At 42.3% G+C, this 15,605-nt stretch overlaps 1 protein-coding gene across 1 annotated transcript in view; it reads left to right on the forward strand.

The window, feature by feature from the left end:
• The window catches only part of LOC149078382 (uncharacterized), a 51,927-nt gene extending 37,305 nt beyond the window's left edge, over nucleotides 1–14,622 (forward strand). Inside the window, exon 2 of the mRNA XM_089241468.1 lies at nucleotides 12,376–14,622. Coding sequence (XP_089097594.1) covers nucleotides 12,994–14,496 — 1,503 coding nt within the window. The 5' untranslated portion in view covers nucleotides 12,376–12,993 and the 3' untranslated portion in view covers nucleotides 14,497–14,622. The remainder of the gene's footprint in view (nucleotides 1–12,375) is intronic.
• Nucleotides 14,623–15,605: the final 983 nt, after the last annotated feature.

Raw genomic sequence — 15,605 nt, forward strand, 5'->3', positions numbered from 1 at the left:
CCCTTGTGAGTTACAATTGTCTGGGCCTCGGCTGAAGTTTCGTCTACACGAAGCTGTAAATAAGCCTGAGCTAAATCTATTTTAGCGTAATATCCTCCACCCTTCAGGTTTGACAGTAACTGATTAACAGCTGGAATTGGATAGGGGTGAGCATTCATGGCCTTATTCAAAGTTACCTTATAATCCCCACATAATCTAACGTCACCTGAAGGTTTAATAACGGGAACAACAGGAGTTGACCACTTTGGGTTCGAAATAGGTTCAATAACTCCTTCATCCTGAAGTTTTTTCAAAGCAATCTCGATTTTTGGTTTCATTGCAAGTGGAACATTCCTAGCCTTGAGTCGAATGGGAGGAAATTGAGGATCAAGAGGTAAAGACACGACAGGTCCTGCAAATGTACCCAATCCAGCATCAAAAACCTCGCTATATTTTTGAATTACAAAATCCACAGGATTAGATTCAATCTTTTTGACTCCATTCAATGAAATACCCAGAGGCTCAAACCATGAGAAACCCAAAATATTTGTGCATTTACATTTTGAAATTAGCAATTGTAATCTGACGTTCTTGTTCCCAAATTGTACTTCTACCATGCATGAACCTAGAAGTGAAATTAAATTTCCTTGAAAATCCCGCAACTTCACAAAAGTGTTTCTAATCTTAGGTTTGCAGCAACCAAACAAAGTTTCAAAAGTTTCTTTAGAAATTATAGAATAATAAGATCCAGAATCAATCTCCATTTTTAATGCACGGTTGTTCAATAAAACCTCGATACCTTGTTTGAAACCAGAAAAGTTAACTACAGAATTCGAATATTCATTTTCGGTTTTAATTTCATGTGTATTATGTGTGTATGCTTTATTTTTCTGATTACTCTTGGCCCGGCATACAGTTTGTACATGCCCTTTCTTGCCACAGTGCCTGCAAGTCGCTGATTTGAAACGACAATTAGAACGGTCATGTCGTCCACCACAACCAAAACATACATAACTGTTATTAGAAAAATCATCCTTTGAAACATTTTTTTGTTTCGAATTAAATTTCTTTTTACACTTCACTTGTTCAACGAAATCAGAAGTTCCTGAATTAGAAACTTGAGAATTTTGAGAATGAATTTGTTTTGATTGTGAAAACGCAGTTTCAGCTGCAAGGCACTTGGCAACAGCATCGTCAAAATTCAATTTTGGCTCTGCCAGTAACTTCCGTTGAGTTCCTTCATCTCGTAATCCACATACCAACTGATCGCGCAATCGTTCAGCAAGAGTAGCACCAAAATTACAATTTTCAGCTAATTTTCTTAATTCGGTAACGTACGAATTTACTGACTCATTGTTTAACTGTACTCTCTTATGAAATTGAAATCTGCAATAAATTTCGGAGGGTTTTGGGCAGAAATGATTCTTCAGTAGTTCGAGTATGTTATCGAAACTCACATCAGAAATCTGCTGAGGCGACACAAGGGAACGCAAAATCCCTAGCGTTTTTATTCCGCACACAGCCAAAAGAACAGCCCTTTTCTTTTCAGGAAGCGTTATCGCATTTGCTTCCAAGAAAAAAGTCAGCTGTTGTATATATAAATCCCAGGACCCCGAATTTGAGGTATCGAACTCAGGCATAGACCCAATTGTTGCCATGTTAGAATTTTATAAACATCAATATAAATAGATACCAGTGCCACGCGAAACTCGAGCGTGATAAGGAAAAGCAATGTCGAAATAAACATACCAGCTCTCATCAGGCATCAGTTTGGTAAACATCCCATAGTTCGTCGCCAGTTTTATGTTTCATTCTCGCTGAAACATTCGTCCGAGTGGAAGACGATAGAAGACGAAGTGAACTCTTTGACTTATTGCATTTAATACACATACACATGATAAAGGATGAAGCACGGATAGAAATAGATGTTAACGCGTTAGCTACATGATTGCGAATGCTCGAGAGAGCGTGAGACACAGAAGCAGAACAGACAGCAATCTTAAATCACTTGGACATTATAAACAAAGCACAGAATAAGGTCTATTAGATGCTGCCATCTATATTAACGAAATAGATCACAGCATATAGACTCATGGATGAAAGACTAACTCGCTCGCTGAATGGCTCAAGCATCCATTCACTTGGTCACTCATACGGTCATTCACTCACTTCCTTGGCTCCGTCTGGGGCGAAAATTGCCTGGAGACGCAATTTCTGAAGCGAATTTTTTGGATCTCGTTTCCCCAAGTTAGCTTTAGATACTTCGATTCCATTAATCTAGAACCCGATCAAAAATCTTCATCCACACGTCACCCTGTTTTCTACGATGAAAAAGTAGCGTCATCAATTACCTTTTACCCAGCAATCACAGTATCTTTGCGACAAGAATTATAAGAAGGAAAAACAAAATCCGAAGCAATACCGGGATATCGATACGAACAAAAGAAGATACAGTGGCGTACACCCACACATCATTGTGCCAAGCGATTAACTTCACGTGATAAGGTTTGTCGAGACGGAGGGGGGGGGGGGGAGTCATTACACGGTTATAAACGAGCCCGTTCCAGAAAAGCGAAAGAAATCATTGTCTTTAGAGAGAACATTGGACACAAGGGCCTACTGAGTACAATAAAGAAACGAACAGTGGCGTATTTACGGGGGAGGGCATTTTGCATGCTGTAGCCAGGGTAGAAAGTTATTAGGGGGTGGCAAATTCGATCAATAAGTGGTCAAGAAAATTAGCAGAATGCAAAAAAGTGCTGCAAAATTTGTATAGCCCACCATAAATCCCCCTTTGTCTACTAAACAGCTAGGGACTAGGTCAATGAGTGACCAAACTAATGACTTAGAGAATGAAGGACCAGGTTAGTGAGTGATCAAAAGAGTGACCTAGAGCGCATGCGACATAAGCGGAGATACGGAGGGGCATGCACCCCCCTCCCCCGCCTCCATCGTCAATGACGGAGCAGACAGTATTTAACTTAGAGAATGAACATTTCATATATAGTCCTATTCGTATATGCCTACATGTACATGACTTGACGTCATCATCATCATCGTGCCACCCCACCGCCAGCTTTTCGAGTCTATCTCATCCTATAGCACGCTTTACCGCATTACCACTCCGGTCATGTGGCAGTACAAGAATTTACTGCCGATCGAGTTGAGTCGGGTATGAAGGCGCCATCTATCGGTTGTCATCTCAGGATTCGATAGGGAAAGAACTTTTAATCTATATATGTTCTTCCCCGTAATCCGACCTGACGGTAGTTTTCATTTGATGGTAGACGAGCACCTTACCACTGCACCACTCGGGTGCTGTAAAGAAAATCAGATCAGAATGGGATCAGAAAAGAGGCGACGAAATCCGTGTAGCGCCCACAAGCGGAAAATCCACAAATATAATTCTGAACATGAATAAAATCATGCGACAAAGCTCTGGATGTTCTGTATCCCAACATGAAAGAAGAGAACAAACATCCCAGGGACATGGAATGGAATTCTTCAAGGATTATTCTGAATAATCAATTCGAAGCGAATTGGCGAGTCTGTTTATACACGCTTTCATCGTCAGGGTTTTCCCGTAATCCGCTCCTGATTAATCAGTTGGAATATGGCATCGCCAACACGAGAGAGAGAGAAGTTAACTCGATTGTCGTTATGCAAATCCGCCTCCTTTAAAGTGACTGATTGGGAAGGCAACAACTCACAAACGGGATTATACGCAGCATTGCAGATGGTGCACTACCGATGCCGATTGGAAAGGATTAATTAGCGAGTCATCGTTATTAACTGATTGATTCACATGTTCTAGTTCTTTCGATGCATCGTAGGATGAATCGTGGATCCAGGGGTGGGGGTGATCACTCCAAGTCTTTTCTCCGATACATCGCCCCGGATCTGCCTGTCCCTGATCCATTCGCAGCTGTAGATGCCCGCCTCTGCTCTATCCGTGGCTGAAGATACCCCTGCCTCAGTCCTATACGTAGCTGAAGATACATGCCTCGGCTCCATTCGTAGCTGAAGATGTCTGCCTCCGCTCAAGTGCGGATACGGGGGCGTGATAGGAATGACCACTCCTAAGAGCCGAATGATATGAGAAAATTGGTCGGTCCCGTAAAATACGGGGCGATCAAACGAACTGTTAACTCAGCTCGCTCCTAACGTCCCTTTGTCCTGGGATTGAAAAGTGGGGATCGCCGTGCCATGAATACAGTTGAATTCGGTTATAACGTCAATAATGGGTGGTTGTGACTAATTCCAATAGTGCCAATAACGTCAATAAAAATTAAATGACCTCGGGTATAACGACATATTTTCTTTTGTCGTTTTTCAGTATTATTTATCAGGATTAGACTCATTGTATACTCAATGTAGCCTCATGTGAATTTCTCGCGAAGTTGTGAAATAGGAATAATTGACGACTTAACCAACAATTGGCACCATTTCTAACGAGAATTCGCAAATTCGCAATATCATATATTTGTGATCTCAATTCAAATGCTGTGGAACTACATCGCGGGCTGCTCTGCAACTGTCTCGCGGGTCACTCGGGCGATCTTTAAATATACCACGGCGAGCCACTTAAATGTTATGGAACTGCACTGTGGGTTGCCCTAAGTGATCTAGAAATGTGTGTGCATGTGTACCGCGTATTTCCCTTTTGAAAAGTAGGCCACATCACATGACTCCGAGGGCCAAATTTTGCACTCGGGCCATGGCTTGAGCATGTATATTCCCAAATTAAAATAAAGCAACTTCATACACACTACCGAACCCAAGCAAACCGGGCAAGCACGCTATCCGTATACACCACGGGGTGTCTCACCACAGAGAGCAACAGTCCCACAACGGTACAAATCTTCAATCATTACACTTCACTCATAGTTCACAAAATAGATGGCGGCACTATAACAAGACTTACACAGAAACAAACTTTACGTTAGTTTCACTTTTACTAACGCGCGTACACGCACATTCCAGCATGTACCTATTCGTTGGAAGTTCCGCAGAGGAATGTGGGCGAGGTGCATGTGTGGTAGTATGCACTACGGGAGACACGACATTTCCTTCCTTACTTACGCACTATGGCATGACGCGCTGAAGTAGAGGCTCTGTCCCTCAACTTCAGCAAATGGCCCCCAGGTGGCGACAATGGCGGGAGTGAGATAATTTTGATTCTTTTCTGAACCCAATGTATTAGAATGTCACGACACCTCAGTAAATACAACGACAAAATTTCGCGAAATCTTCGATATCGTTATAACCAAGCTTTGAGCGAAACCGGCCCTGTCACTAGAACTAGCTCACTTACTCACAAGTTCACTTGAGTCTCGTTCACATGTGCAAATATTGCGCTAGCATTGGGAGTTCTAGCACCCGCTTGACGACTTTTTTCCTTCGTAAGGAAAGAAATGGGGAGCAGTCATTGGTGAAAATTATTTTTCTATTTCCCATGTGAATGGAGCTTTAGTCAATCACTAGGTATCTCATTCTATCAGCCACTCACTGGATCGCTCATTATATCACTCACTCACAATGACGCCGTTCACTATGCACACTCGATCAGTAGGCACGATGAATCCCCGGTGACTCACTTGATCTTTAGGTCACTCATTTGTTCCCTAGGTCAGTGCTGTGCGAACCGTGAGTCGCAATGAACTAGGGTGGTTGAAACAAGCGTTGCGAAGAGTGTCTCATTGCTCTTGGGACAGCAAGTTTACTGGCAAAAAATTTGGATGTCCCGGAAAAACAAGGACATATGGCCAGCCTACGTAGGAGTCACCGAAAAAATTTTTGGTTAAAAGGGGATCTTGCTTCAAAAAAGTTTGCGCACCACTGCCCTAGTTCATTCACTTTGTCATTTACTCACCAGGTCATTCATTCTATCATCAACTCGCGAGGTTGTTCATTCTGTTATAATACGCTCACTCCTTCCCTCGCTCGCTTTCAAACTAGGTCACTCACTCTGTTACTAGCACTAGATCACTCTTTTACCAGGTCGCTCACTCTGTCACACGCACTCAGTCACCAGATCGTTCACTTTCTGACTAAGGGCGGTATTCACCAACATGATTTGAAATATAGTCACAATTTTTTGATAAGAGATCGACACGGATTGGTTGAATTCATGTTTTTAACCAATCTATGTTGCTCTCTAATCTAAAAATTGTGACTACAGTTTAAACCATGTCGGTGAATACGGCCCTAAGTCGCTTAATCTATCTCGCATTCAATCACCAAGTCAAGTGCTTACTCCCTAGGTCACTCATTCTGTCTCACTCGTTCACTCACTAGATCCGATCCCTCAGTCTACCACTTGCGCGCATCATCACAGTCACTCACTAGGTCGCCTATTCACTCACTAGGCGATTAACTCTATCTCTAGGTAGCTCACTCGGTCACTCTATCACTCACTAGTTTGCTCACTCATCAACACTAACCACTCTGTGTCACTCACTTATAACTACTGTATCATTTACTGATTCACTGACTCGGTCATTTCTCGCTCACTTGCTGGCTCACTGACAATTTTCCGTCGACGAATTGTTGGTTGGTGAATTTTCTTATCGGTGAACTTTCCGTGTGTGAATTGTTGGTCGTTGAATTTTCCGTCCACGAATTGGTGGTTAGTGAATTTTCTGTCGGTTAATTGTACAGAGCGGGGGCCATGTTTGGGTGTTTGTGTGTCGGTTAATTGTTGGTCGACAAATTTTCTTGACGGTGAATTTTCCGTCGATGAATTGTTGGCCCGTGAATTTTCCATAAACAATTAGAAATGGATCAGGCGTTAGATTTGGGATCACCGACGAGGACAGATTTCTTATCGTTGCCTCGGAAAATGATGAGAGTCGCCATTTTTTCCCGCTTGCGATATTTTCTGCTGAACACGACGTTTTCTTTTATTTGTTCCATAAATCAATGCGCTTTAGGACCTTCTCTGCACTGTAAAACTTTAGTCCCCGTCACCGGTGCCCCCCATATATTTTTAGACTAAGCCTCGGATGCCGGGGGCGCGGGAATGAACGCAGCATCAAATCTGAATGATATCCGTTTCGTGTAAAAGTGCCATCTTCGAAATCGTAGGGATATTTCAAGCTTATAGGTTGTAGTTTGGGTTCCGCTCCTGTGTGAAGTTTATAGCTTGCTAGGTGTTTACCGTTTCGGTATTGTCCGGGAAGAAGAATGAACAGCGATACGCTCCGTCCTATCGCATGACTCTGTCCTTTTATAGGTAAAGATAGAGCCTCCTGAAACACACTTCCACGCGCCTCAGGTGAAGCGACCGACTCCTGTAGACTCGAATACACATGGTCGCTTTAGGTCGTGCACGTAGGTGAGGTGCCACGAGGTACGGGAGTGCACATAATAGAGACTAGCGAAGAAAACAGTCGTATTGCTTTGTTCTACACCGCACACATACATACTCGAGCAGCGAGACAAAGAGGCCACTCACCGTGCGGGAGTTGAACAATTCTGTCTGTTTTCACTTCGATTCGCTGATTGGTCCGTTTACTACTGCTACTCTCAACTGCACAAGCACCTCGTACGCGTTCCTCTACGGAATTTGTAACGGACCGGTGCATGAGGGAAAGTGCGTGTGCACGTGTTGGGAACCTATTGAGAAATTTGTTTTTGTTAATGATTGTTATGTGTAGTGCTGCCATCTTGCATTTTCTAACTATGAGTGAAATGCAATGATTGAAGATTTTACCGTCGTAGGCCTGTTGTTCTCCGTCGTGAGACTTTCTGACGTGGGAGATCGGCTCGCATTCGCGTCTCGAAGTCGGGAACCACAGTAAAAAACAACGTCAGCCGAGCACCGCTGCAGCAACGGTGGGTTTTGAACCAGCACCTCCTAGAGATAGAAGGCCTCCGCACGGGTTGCCATAAAAGTCATTCAGACTACTTAAGCAACTTTGCAACATTTTGAAACACGGCAACCTATTTCGTTGCTTCTTATTTTGGCGTAGAATCTTCCTGATTGGCTCACAAATACCGCATAGTCATTGGATGTGGGGCATAGAAATCGCCAATTCTGAGTCCGATCATTTCTTTTCCGCACAACGATGATACCGGCACGAGCAGGAAATTTTCTGCCCCTGAATATTCTGTGGGAAAATGAACTACTTACTGGCGTCACAAGCGGAATGCGGAAGCCTTCTATCTCTAGGAAGTGGTGTTTGAACCCACGCAGCACCTTCCAGAGATAGAACTTCGCAGTCTGCTTGTAACGTCAGTAATAGTCAATTATAGACTATTTTAAACTAGACTAGAATAGACTATTTTCCCTCAGAATATTCAGGGGGAAAAAATTACCTGCACGTGCCAGTATCATCGTTGTGAGGAAAAGAAATGATCGGGCTCAGAATTGGCGATTTCTATGCTCCACATCCAATGACTATGCGGTATTTGTGAGCCAATCAGGAAGATTCTACGCCAAAATAAGAAGTAACGAAATAGGTCGCTGTGTTTCAAAATGTTGCAAAGTTGCTTAAGTAGTCTGAATGACTTTTATGGCAACCCGTGCGGAGGCCTTCTATCTCCAGGAGGTGCTGACCCGTGGACTGAAAAAAGTTGTGCACCCCCCGTGTTAAGACGACAATGAACACAGGTCATAATTCTTAAAATAACCCGCATTTTAAAAGTCAAGGTACACAGAAGAACAAAAACGAGCCGCCATATGTCGACGGGAGCGTTAATGATCCAGCCAGAGAATTAATGAGGGAAAATTGAAAAACAAAACACATATGAAAACTAATCCTTTAATTCAAAAGTAATTTAATGATATTCCCCGTTCATTAATTACTTTCAGTAAATTTATTCATTACCACAACCGAGAGTGGGAGGAAAAAAAACCCCAATTTTTTAGCATTTCTTGCCGTGTATGAAACAGAAGCCTTGGAAGCAAAAAATAAAAATTATGAAGCTTTTACTTTGATGAAACGCTGGACTCACTCACACCGGCCCCCGTAGCGTATAAATTATTCATGAAGAAGGAGGAGGAGAAAAGAGTTAAAATTGAGGAAATTGCCTTTATTAAGGAAATGGGTGGCGGGGCGTTTACTCGCACCCACCGAGTCTATTTAAGATGGAAACACAATCTCGTTGTTACAAGACAATCCACTCCGATCGAAATTTGCAGAAATGGCGATATATTTTTATTGAGTTCCCTTTCTGTTTTGTGGCTCCTGTGTTTGGCTAATTTGAGATGGCAACGGAGTGACAAAAGACTGATCACCACCTACTTTGGGGAAACAAAAGAAAATTGCTTGACGGCGGAAGTGAATTGAATTTGATGAATTTTATAAGCTGCCTTTTTTTCCACGATTGTTCCGATGCCAAATTGTTCCCGATTTCCGACGATTAATCGTTTTGAATCGCGTAAAAGAATCGTCATTGAAATGAAGGGATTTTTTCTTGTTCTTTCAGGAGTTTCTGGGGTTTTTGAACCTATTTTTTTCCCCCTTCTTCGCTATTTATCTCTCTGTCATCCATATCAGTCTTTAAAGCCGGGATTACACTATGAAAGTTTGATAAAAGTTCGCTTATAAAACTTGAAACATGCAACCGATAGGCGGATCAGTTCAGTTCGCTCGAATGTAAAAAAAGTTCTTATTGGTTACGATCTTCAAGTTTCATAAAAGTAATTTTATCAAACTTTTATAGAAAGATCTTTGATGATCTTTCTTAAAAAAATCTTAAAACTTTGATGAGAAAGATCTTTTACAAAACTTGGAAAAAGCAGCCAATAAGGCTGTTGGTTACATTAACTCTAATGTAACCGATACGCTTATTGGTTTAATTTGTAAAGTTTTATAAAACTTTTGTAGTGCAATCCCGGCCTATGACCGGTTAAGAAAGGCTTTCAATCTTAAAAGAAAATGCGGGACACTTTTGATGTGGTAACGTGTCACGGGCCGCTTTATTGAATGATATGAAACAGTGGATTCATGCCCCCCATACATCATCTAAGTAAATGTGCAGCGGGTCACTTAAGTGTACTGTCGCCAGAGCTTTAGTGCTTTGTAATTGTACCACGGGTCTGCGTGCCGCGGACAACTTAATGTTCTGGTACTATGCCGCATGTAACTCAAATGTGCCGCCGCACGCTTTATTGCTTTGGAACTGTGCCACGGATCACTCATTTAGTTGTCTGTAAATGTGCCGCAGGTCACTCAAGTGATCTGTAAATATGTAGCGCGTCAATACAGTGATCTGGAGATGTGTCGTTTAGTTCATTTTTGCAAAAATTGGTTTGAGGTTGCGGGCTACACCAGGTGACTTCGAGTGTTGGGGGGGGGGCACATTTAGGCCGTGGGCCAGTCAATTTGTCTATTTTTCTCTCTGTCATCGGTATCAGTCTGTAAGAGGAAAGCTGCTCAACCTTAAAAGAAAGTACAGCCCCTTTTGATGTGGTCACGGGCCACTTAATTGAATGATAAGAAACATTCATGCGCCCATAGGTAATTTAAATTATTTGTAAATGTGCCGCGGCTCACTTAAATGTTCTGGAAATGTGTCACGGGTAGCTGAGGGGGTCTGGAACTGCGCCACAAGTATTTTAACTGATCTGCATATGTGCCACGGTTCACTTAAGTGTTCTGGGAATAAGTCGCCGGTCGCTTTAGTGCGTTGGAACTGTGCCAAGGGTCACTCATTCACTGATCTGTAAATGTGCCACAGGCTTTTTTTTACAAAATCTTCCGAGAGTTTTTAATATCAACACTTCCAACATTCTAATTCAAACCTCACATTTCTGTCAGACTCAACCATTCCCAAAAACTACATCCCATCTTTGCCTCTTCAGATTGTAACAAATTTAGCTTTTTCCCAAGAACTATTATCGACTGGAACAACCTACCATCAAATATTGCGGATTGTACTACGATTTTCAGAATTTTCCTGTATCATCAATTGTCATTTTCGTCATACATAACTTCCGCATCCTCTTGTATAGGCCTTGGCCCAAACAATGTTGAATAAATAAATACACACAGTTAAAAATTTTGGCTGATCATTTTCGGTTTTTTGTTATAATAACACTGGTCAACACTGTGTGTGTGTGTGTGTGTGTTCTCTATATAAATCTACAATTTTAGATCGATCGTCGTCAAATTTTGCATATATACTAAATGGGGCCCAACTTAAACGATAGGCTACTTTAAAATTTCGTCAGAGCAGGGCAAATGCCCCAAATGGGCAAAAAACCCCAGGGCAACAATGGTTTTCGGGCCTCAACAATCACTTTCCGAACGTTTACTTTGGTTACCGTGGTTCCCTAGCAATGCGTTTAAGACGTGTATATGCCTTTACAATGGTTTATCATTTCTTCAACGCTGACAGTATATGTATAATATTTATGCTTTTATAATGGTTGGCCATGTTTTCAATCCTCCCAGTAATGAGGTTGTTTGAATGACGTCGTAATATCATCATCAGCATCGCTTTGATGGTCAGGAAAAGGGTGATCCTCATAAAAATCAGTGTTAAAATTGCCGATTTTAATGTAGAAATGCCTATATTTGGTGGGGGTTTTCTGACACATACATAATTTTAAAAATTGTATTGAATTCTTGATTTTTGAAATATTCAGTTCGCTTAGAGATATACGAAGCCCAGGAGATTAAATATGAAGTAATTAGCCAAACCTATACTTTTGAGTTGGAAATAACATTGATTTCAACTTTTTATTTATATCCTGTCAAGCATGGAAATTAATGTCTCCGTATTGTCTTTTGATTATTCAACTGTATAAATTCATGTGGGTTAGGATATTTTAAAATTATTACGGGCCCGTAAAAAGTACATCGAAAAAATTCCACAGCTTTAATGAAGCATTTTTTGAAGCAGAAACAGTTATTGAAAGGTCCCAACCTTCATCGATTCCCTAAAAATATTTTCAATGCAGATGTGAACGATTGCTATGCAGTGAGTTCTACTTTTTTTTTTGCGAATATAATATAGCATTCAAATTTTCCAATTCCTTGAATTCTCATGAATTCTCAAAATATTTATAACATTTATGGCAAGCCCTGTACATAAAAGTAATTTCACCCCGAAATTTTTTTCAGTGGACATTTTACCGTTATTCTGAACAAAAGAACATATGCGGTGCTTCATTTTCCCCCTACCGGTCATTTTTAGAAATAATATTTTTTTTCGCAAAAACCAATTTTCCCACGTTCACTTGCTCTGAATTGGGGTTAGTTTAATCAAAACCTCCTAGAGTGTATCTGTTACATTCCGTATTAACGTCTGGGAGAATAATGACTCGGAAACATTTTCCCAAGAGTGACACTTGGGAACAATTTATACACACAATTTATACTTGACCTTGTTGGATTGACCGTGACATTCCGTCGACTAATTGTAATATTTTTTTTGTTTTCGCAGGTGTCATAAAGAAGACATCTCGATAGCTTGGATTGACATTCGAAGAACCCAACGGAAACCAACCGAATTATGAGCGTTCAAAAGCACAGTCGTATACGGAGTGTCGATTAGATGCGAGGAATATTCAGGTCGCTCTCCATGGATCGATGGATTGCATCCCTTGAAACAGCTGATTGATACATATACGAGGAGTTTTTGCTTCTTAAGTTCCAACTGAAGTTGTACCGAATCATCATGGGTGACTATTTGACACGAAGTTCTGACGGATACGATTCCGACAACATTCATCAACGTCTTGAAATTATACGCACGTTCGTTCATGGTCTGAAATTAGATGATTCAGGCCAGCGGATAAAGACAAAACCTGATGGTAGTTAGTATCAGTGAGAAAAGTAGCCGCGTCCTAAAACGATTGTGATTCGGAGTCAACCTCGTGATTCAACTTTGGACCAAGTTATTTCGATTCCTAGATCACGAAGTTATAGAATGGATGAATCTCGATAGCAGGTACAAATTAGGAAAAATCAGTTCAAAGACATTAATGACCATTGAATTCTTAGCCCTAGTCACGTTTTCTCATGGATTCACGGAATTTGAAGCCACAGATATGACGCTTTAATGAACCAGGATCACCCTCAGCAAGATCCGGGTTCTCCTCTATTCATGAACTTACACTCGAAGCAAATAGATGCTGTTGATCCATATCCGGGCTACGAGGATCCCTTTGACAACGCCAAAGTGGATACCGTCAGGCAGCAGATAACAAAAAGGAATCCCACGATACGCTGTTCGACCACGACATATCCCCGTTGCCAAAGTCAGATGCCTTCCACGATGCTGGACCTGGACTGCGTAAAGCGTCACTGCAGCAGCAGCGACTCCCACGTCACGATGGAGATCACGAACCTGCCCCTGTCCTGCGATCAACGGACCGACAAGGAAGACAAGCCGCGATTCGAAGCCCCCCGGCTCTTCTACTGGTGGTCCTGGACATTGGGACTGTCGGATCTTCTGGAAGAGCCCCCGAGGAGAGATGCCCGCGTTTGTCTCCGTCCGATTATAAAGACACTGGTTGTTATTATTCTGCACCTGTACGCGGTCCATTACGTCATACTGCTTGGTCTACCGAATCGAAGCGGTCACTTGTGGTTCACCTTGGTGGTCTCCGTGGACGCCGTGACCACGGTGATACCGATGGACATACTGTTACTCAGAGTCAAGCGAGTAAGGAGATTGACCTGCGCTCTGCAGGCTCTACACTTCGAGAAGTCTTCGGGCACAAAAAAGTCGTACAAATGGGAGTGCGTAGCTGCGGTGGTGGCCATATTGTTCCTCATACTATACGTGGTGGCACTGTCCTTCATCATACAGTCTTGGGATATACACCACATGTTGGAAGCCCACCTACCTTACGTTCAGCCTATCTGCGGCACGGAATCCTGCGCCTACAACGTCGTACTCGTCGTCTGGGGGACGCACGTCGTGCTCATATGGGGTGTCAAGGCTTTCCTCGTGCTTTTCTTCTGCGCCATATGTCACCACTGTCAGTTCCAGTTCGAGTGCTTAAACAGGAGCTTACGCAAGATGAAGGGTAAGGCCGACATCGTGGAGTCCGGCACGATCCACGACCTGGCAGTGGACCACAACACGCTGTGCGAGCTGGTTTTCGAGGCGGACCGGTTGTTCAACCTGTCGGTGTTCGTATGGTTCGCCTTCGTGCTGCTGGTCATTTGCGTCGAGGTGAACAGTTTCCTCAGGCAGGAGAAAGGCCTGATATCGAGCGGCGGTACAGTGATCATGGTCTTGGATTTCCTGTACGCGATAGCCATCGTCGTCTACATCGTTATCGGTGGTTGCCGCGTGGCGGAAGTGGCCCTGCAGACCATTCCCTATATCGTCAATTTCGCCAGGTCCAAGGAGATGCCCAACCAGTCGGTGTATAATGAGGTGCAGCTGATCATCAACCGCGTGACAGTGTTCCCGGTGACGTTCACCGTCGGGAAGTTCTTTTATATAACTAGGAGCATCCTGATAACGTTGGTGAGCGCTCTGTGTACCTATATCATAGTTCTCGTGCAGATGAGTCCCCAAGTTATGGAGAACCTCAATTCTGGTTCCTGAGCGCGCTCCCAGGTTCGCTTTTCTTTGTCTACTTTTGTTTTGTTCTGTACACCCCTCTTTCCTTGTTATGTATACATTCATACATACATATATACATGCAGCGAAACCTCTGAAGGAGAGATACCTTTTGTTCATCAGGAAAAACGACTCTCCTCGGAGAGGTCGCTATAGAGAGTGGCAAAATACCATGCGGTGGAAAATTTCAAGACCAAAAAAAATATTGGTCCAATATGAAGGGAGACCCTTCAGAGGGGTTTCACTGTATTTGTTAAATGATGGTTGTTCTGGAAGATATACGCATGTCGCTTCATAACTCAAATACCCTCGTTAACATAAATTCTAGCAAAAAGAATTATACATAGATGGAACCATTATATATAAGGATTGTCGCGCGACCGGGGCAGTTCCCCTCATCACCTCCCCTCTAGCTCTGGTCCTAATATAGTCAACCTCTACTACATTTCAAAGAAAATTATTCCTCCTCCAACAAAGAAAACCAAGCTCCTCATCATGCATTTTGATCAATGTTGTATGTACCAAGGCGATTTTTTTCAAACCTAAGCGGTAAAATAACGAACTAATTGGACAATTTAAAAAAAAAAAACAATTCAAAACATACATATATCTATAATCCTTCCTCGTAAGGAAAACGCCAGACGTTTTCTAGATCACCCAAGTGGCCCGTGACACGTTTTCATACCAATGAAGTGGCCCGTACTTTACAAAATGTCGAGCAAACCTTGCTCAAAGATATATTTACTTGTTGAAGTTATGCCTTTACTTTTGAACACTAGTTCATTAACATTTTAGAAAGTCTTTACGTGCCCAACAACATCGGTTTATTTTTTTCAGGGCATTAACTTCTCGAATGGGTTCTACGGTTATCTAGATGTTCAAAAGGAGGATGTCCCGGGACTCCAGAAACCGCATAGGGTAAGGTGGAATTGTGAAAAGAGGGACGCACAAAATTGAAGAAAAGAGAGAGAAGAACAAAAACTGCTATCCCTGTTAAGTTGCAATTGATATAAAAAGTAGCTAACCGTTACTCATTGAAAGACTGGTTATTTGTGGAGATGAAGATTACAAGGAAGAAAATTCATCACTGCCCC

Source organism: Pholcus phalangioides, unplaced genomic scaffold (assembly GCF_987345545.1).
Source record: "Pholcus phalangioides strain wild (caught in Gottingen) unplaced genomic scaffold, Ppha-v1.0 ptg000014l_1, whole genome shotgun sequence".
Lineage (NCBI taxonomy): Eukaryota > Metazoa > Arthropoda > Arachnida > Araneae > Pholcidae > Pholcus > Pholcus phalangioides.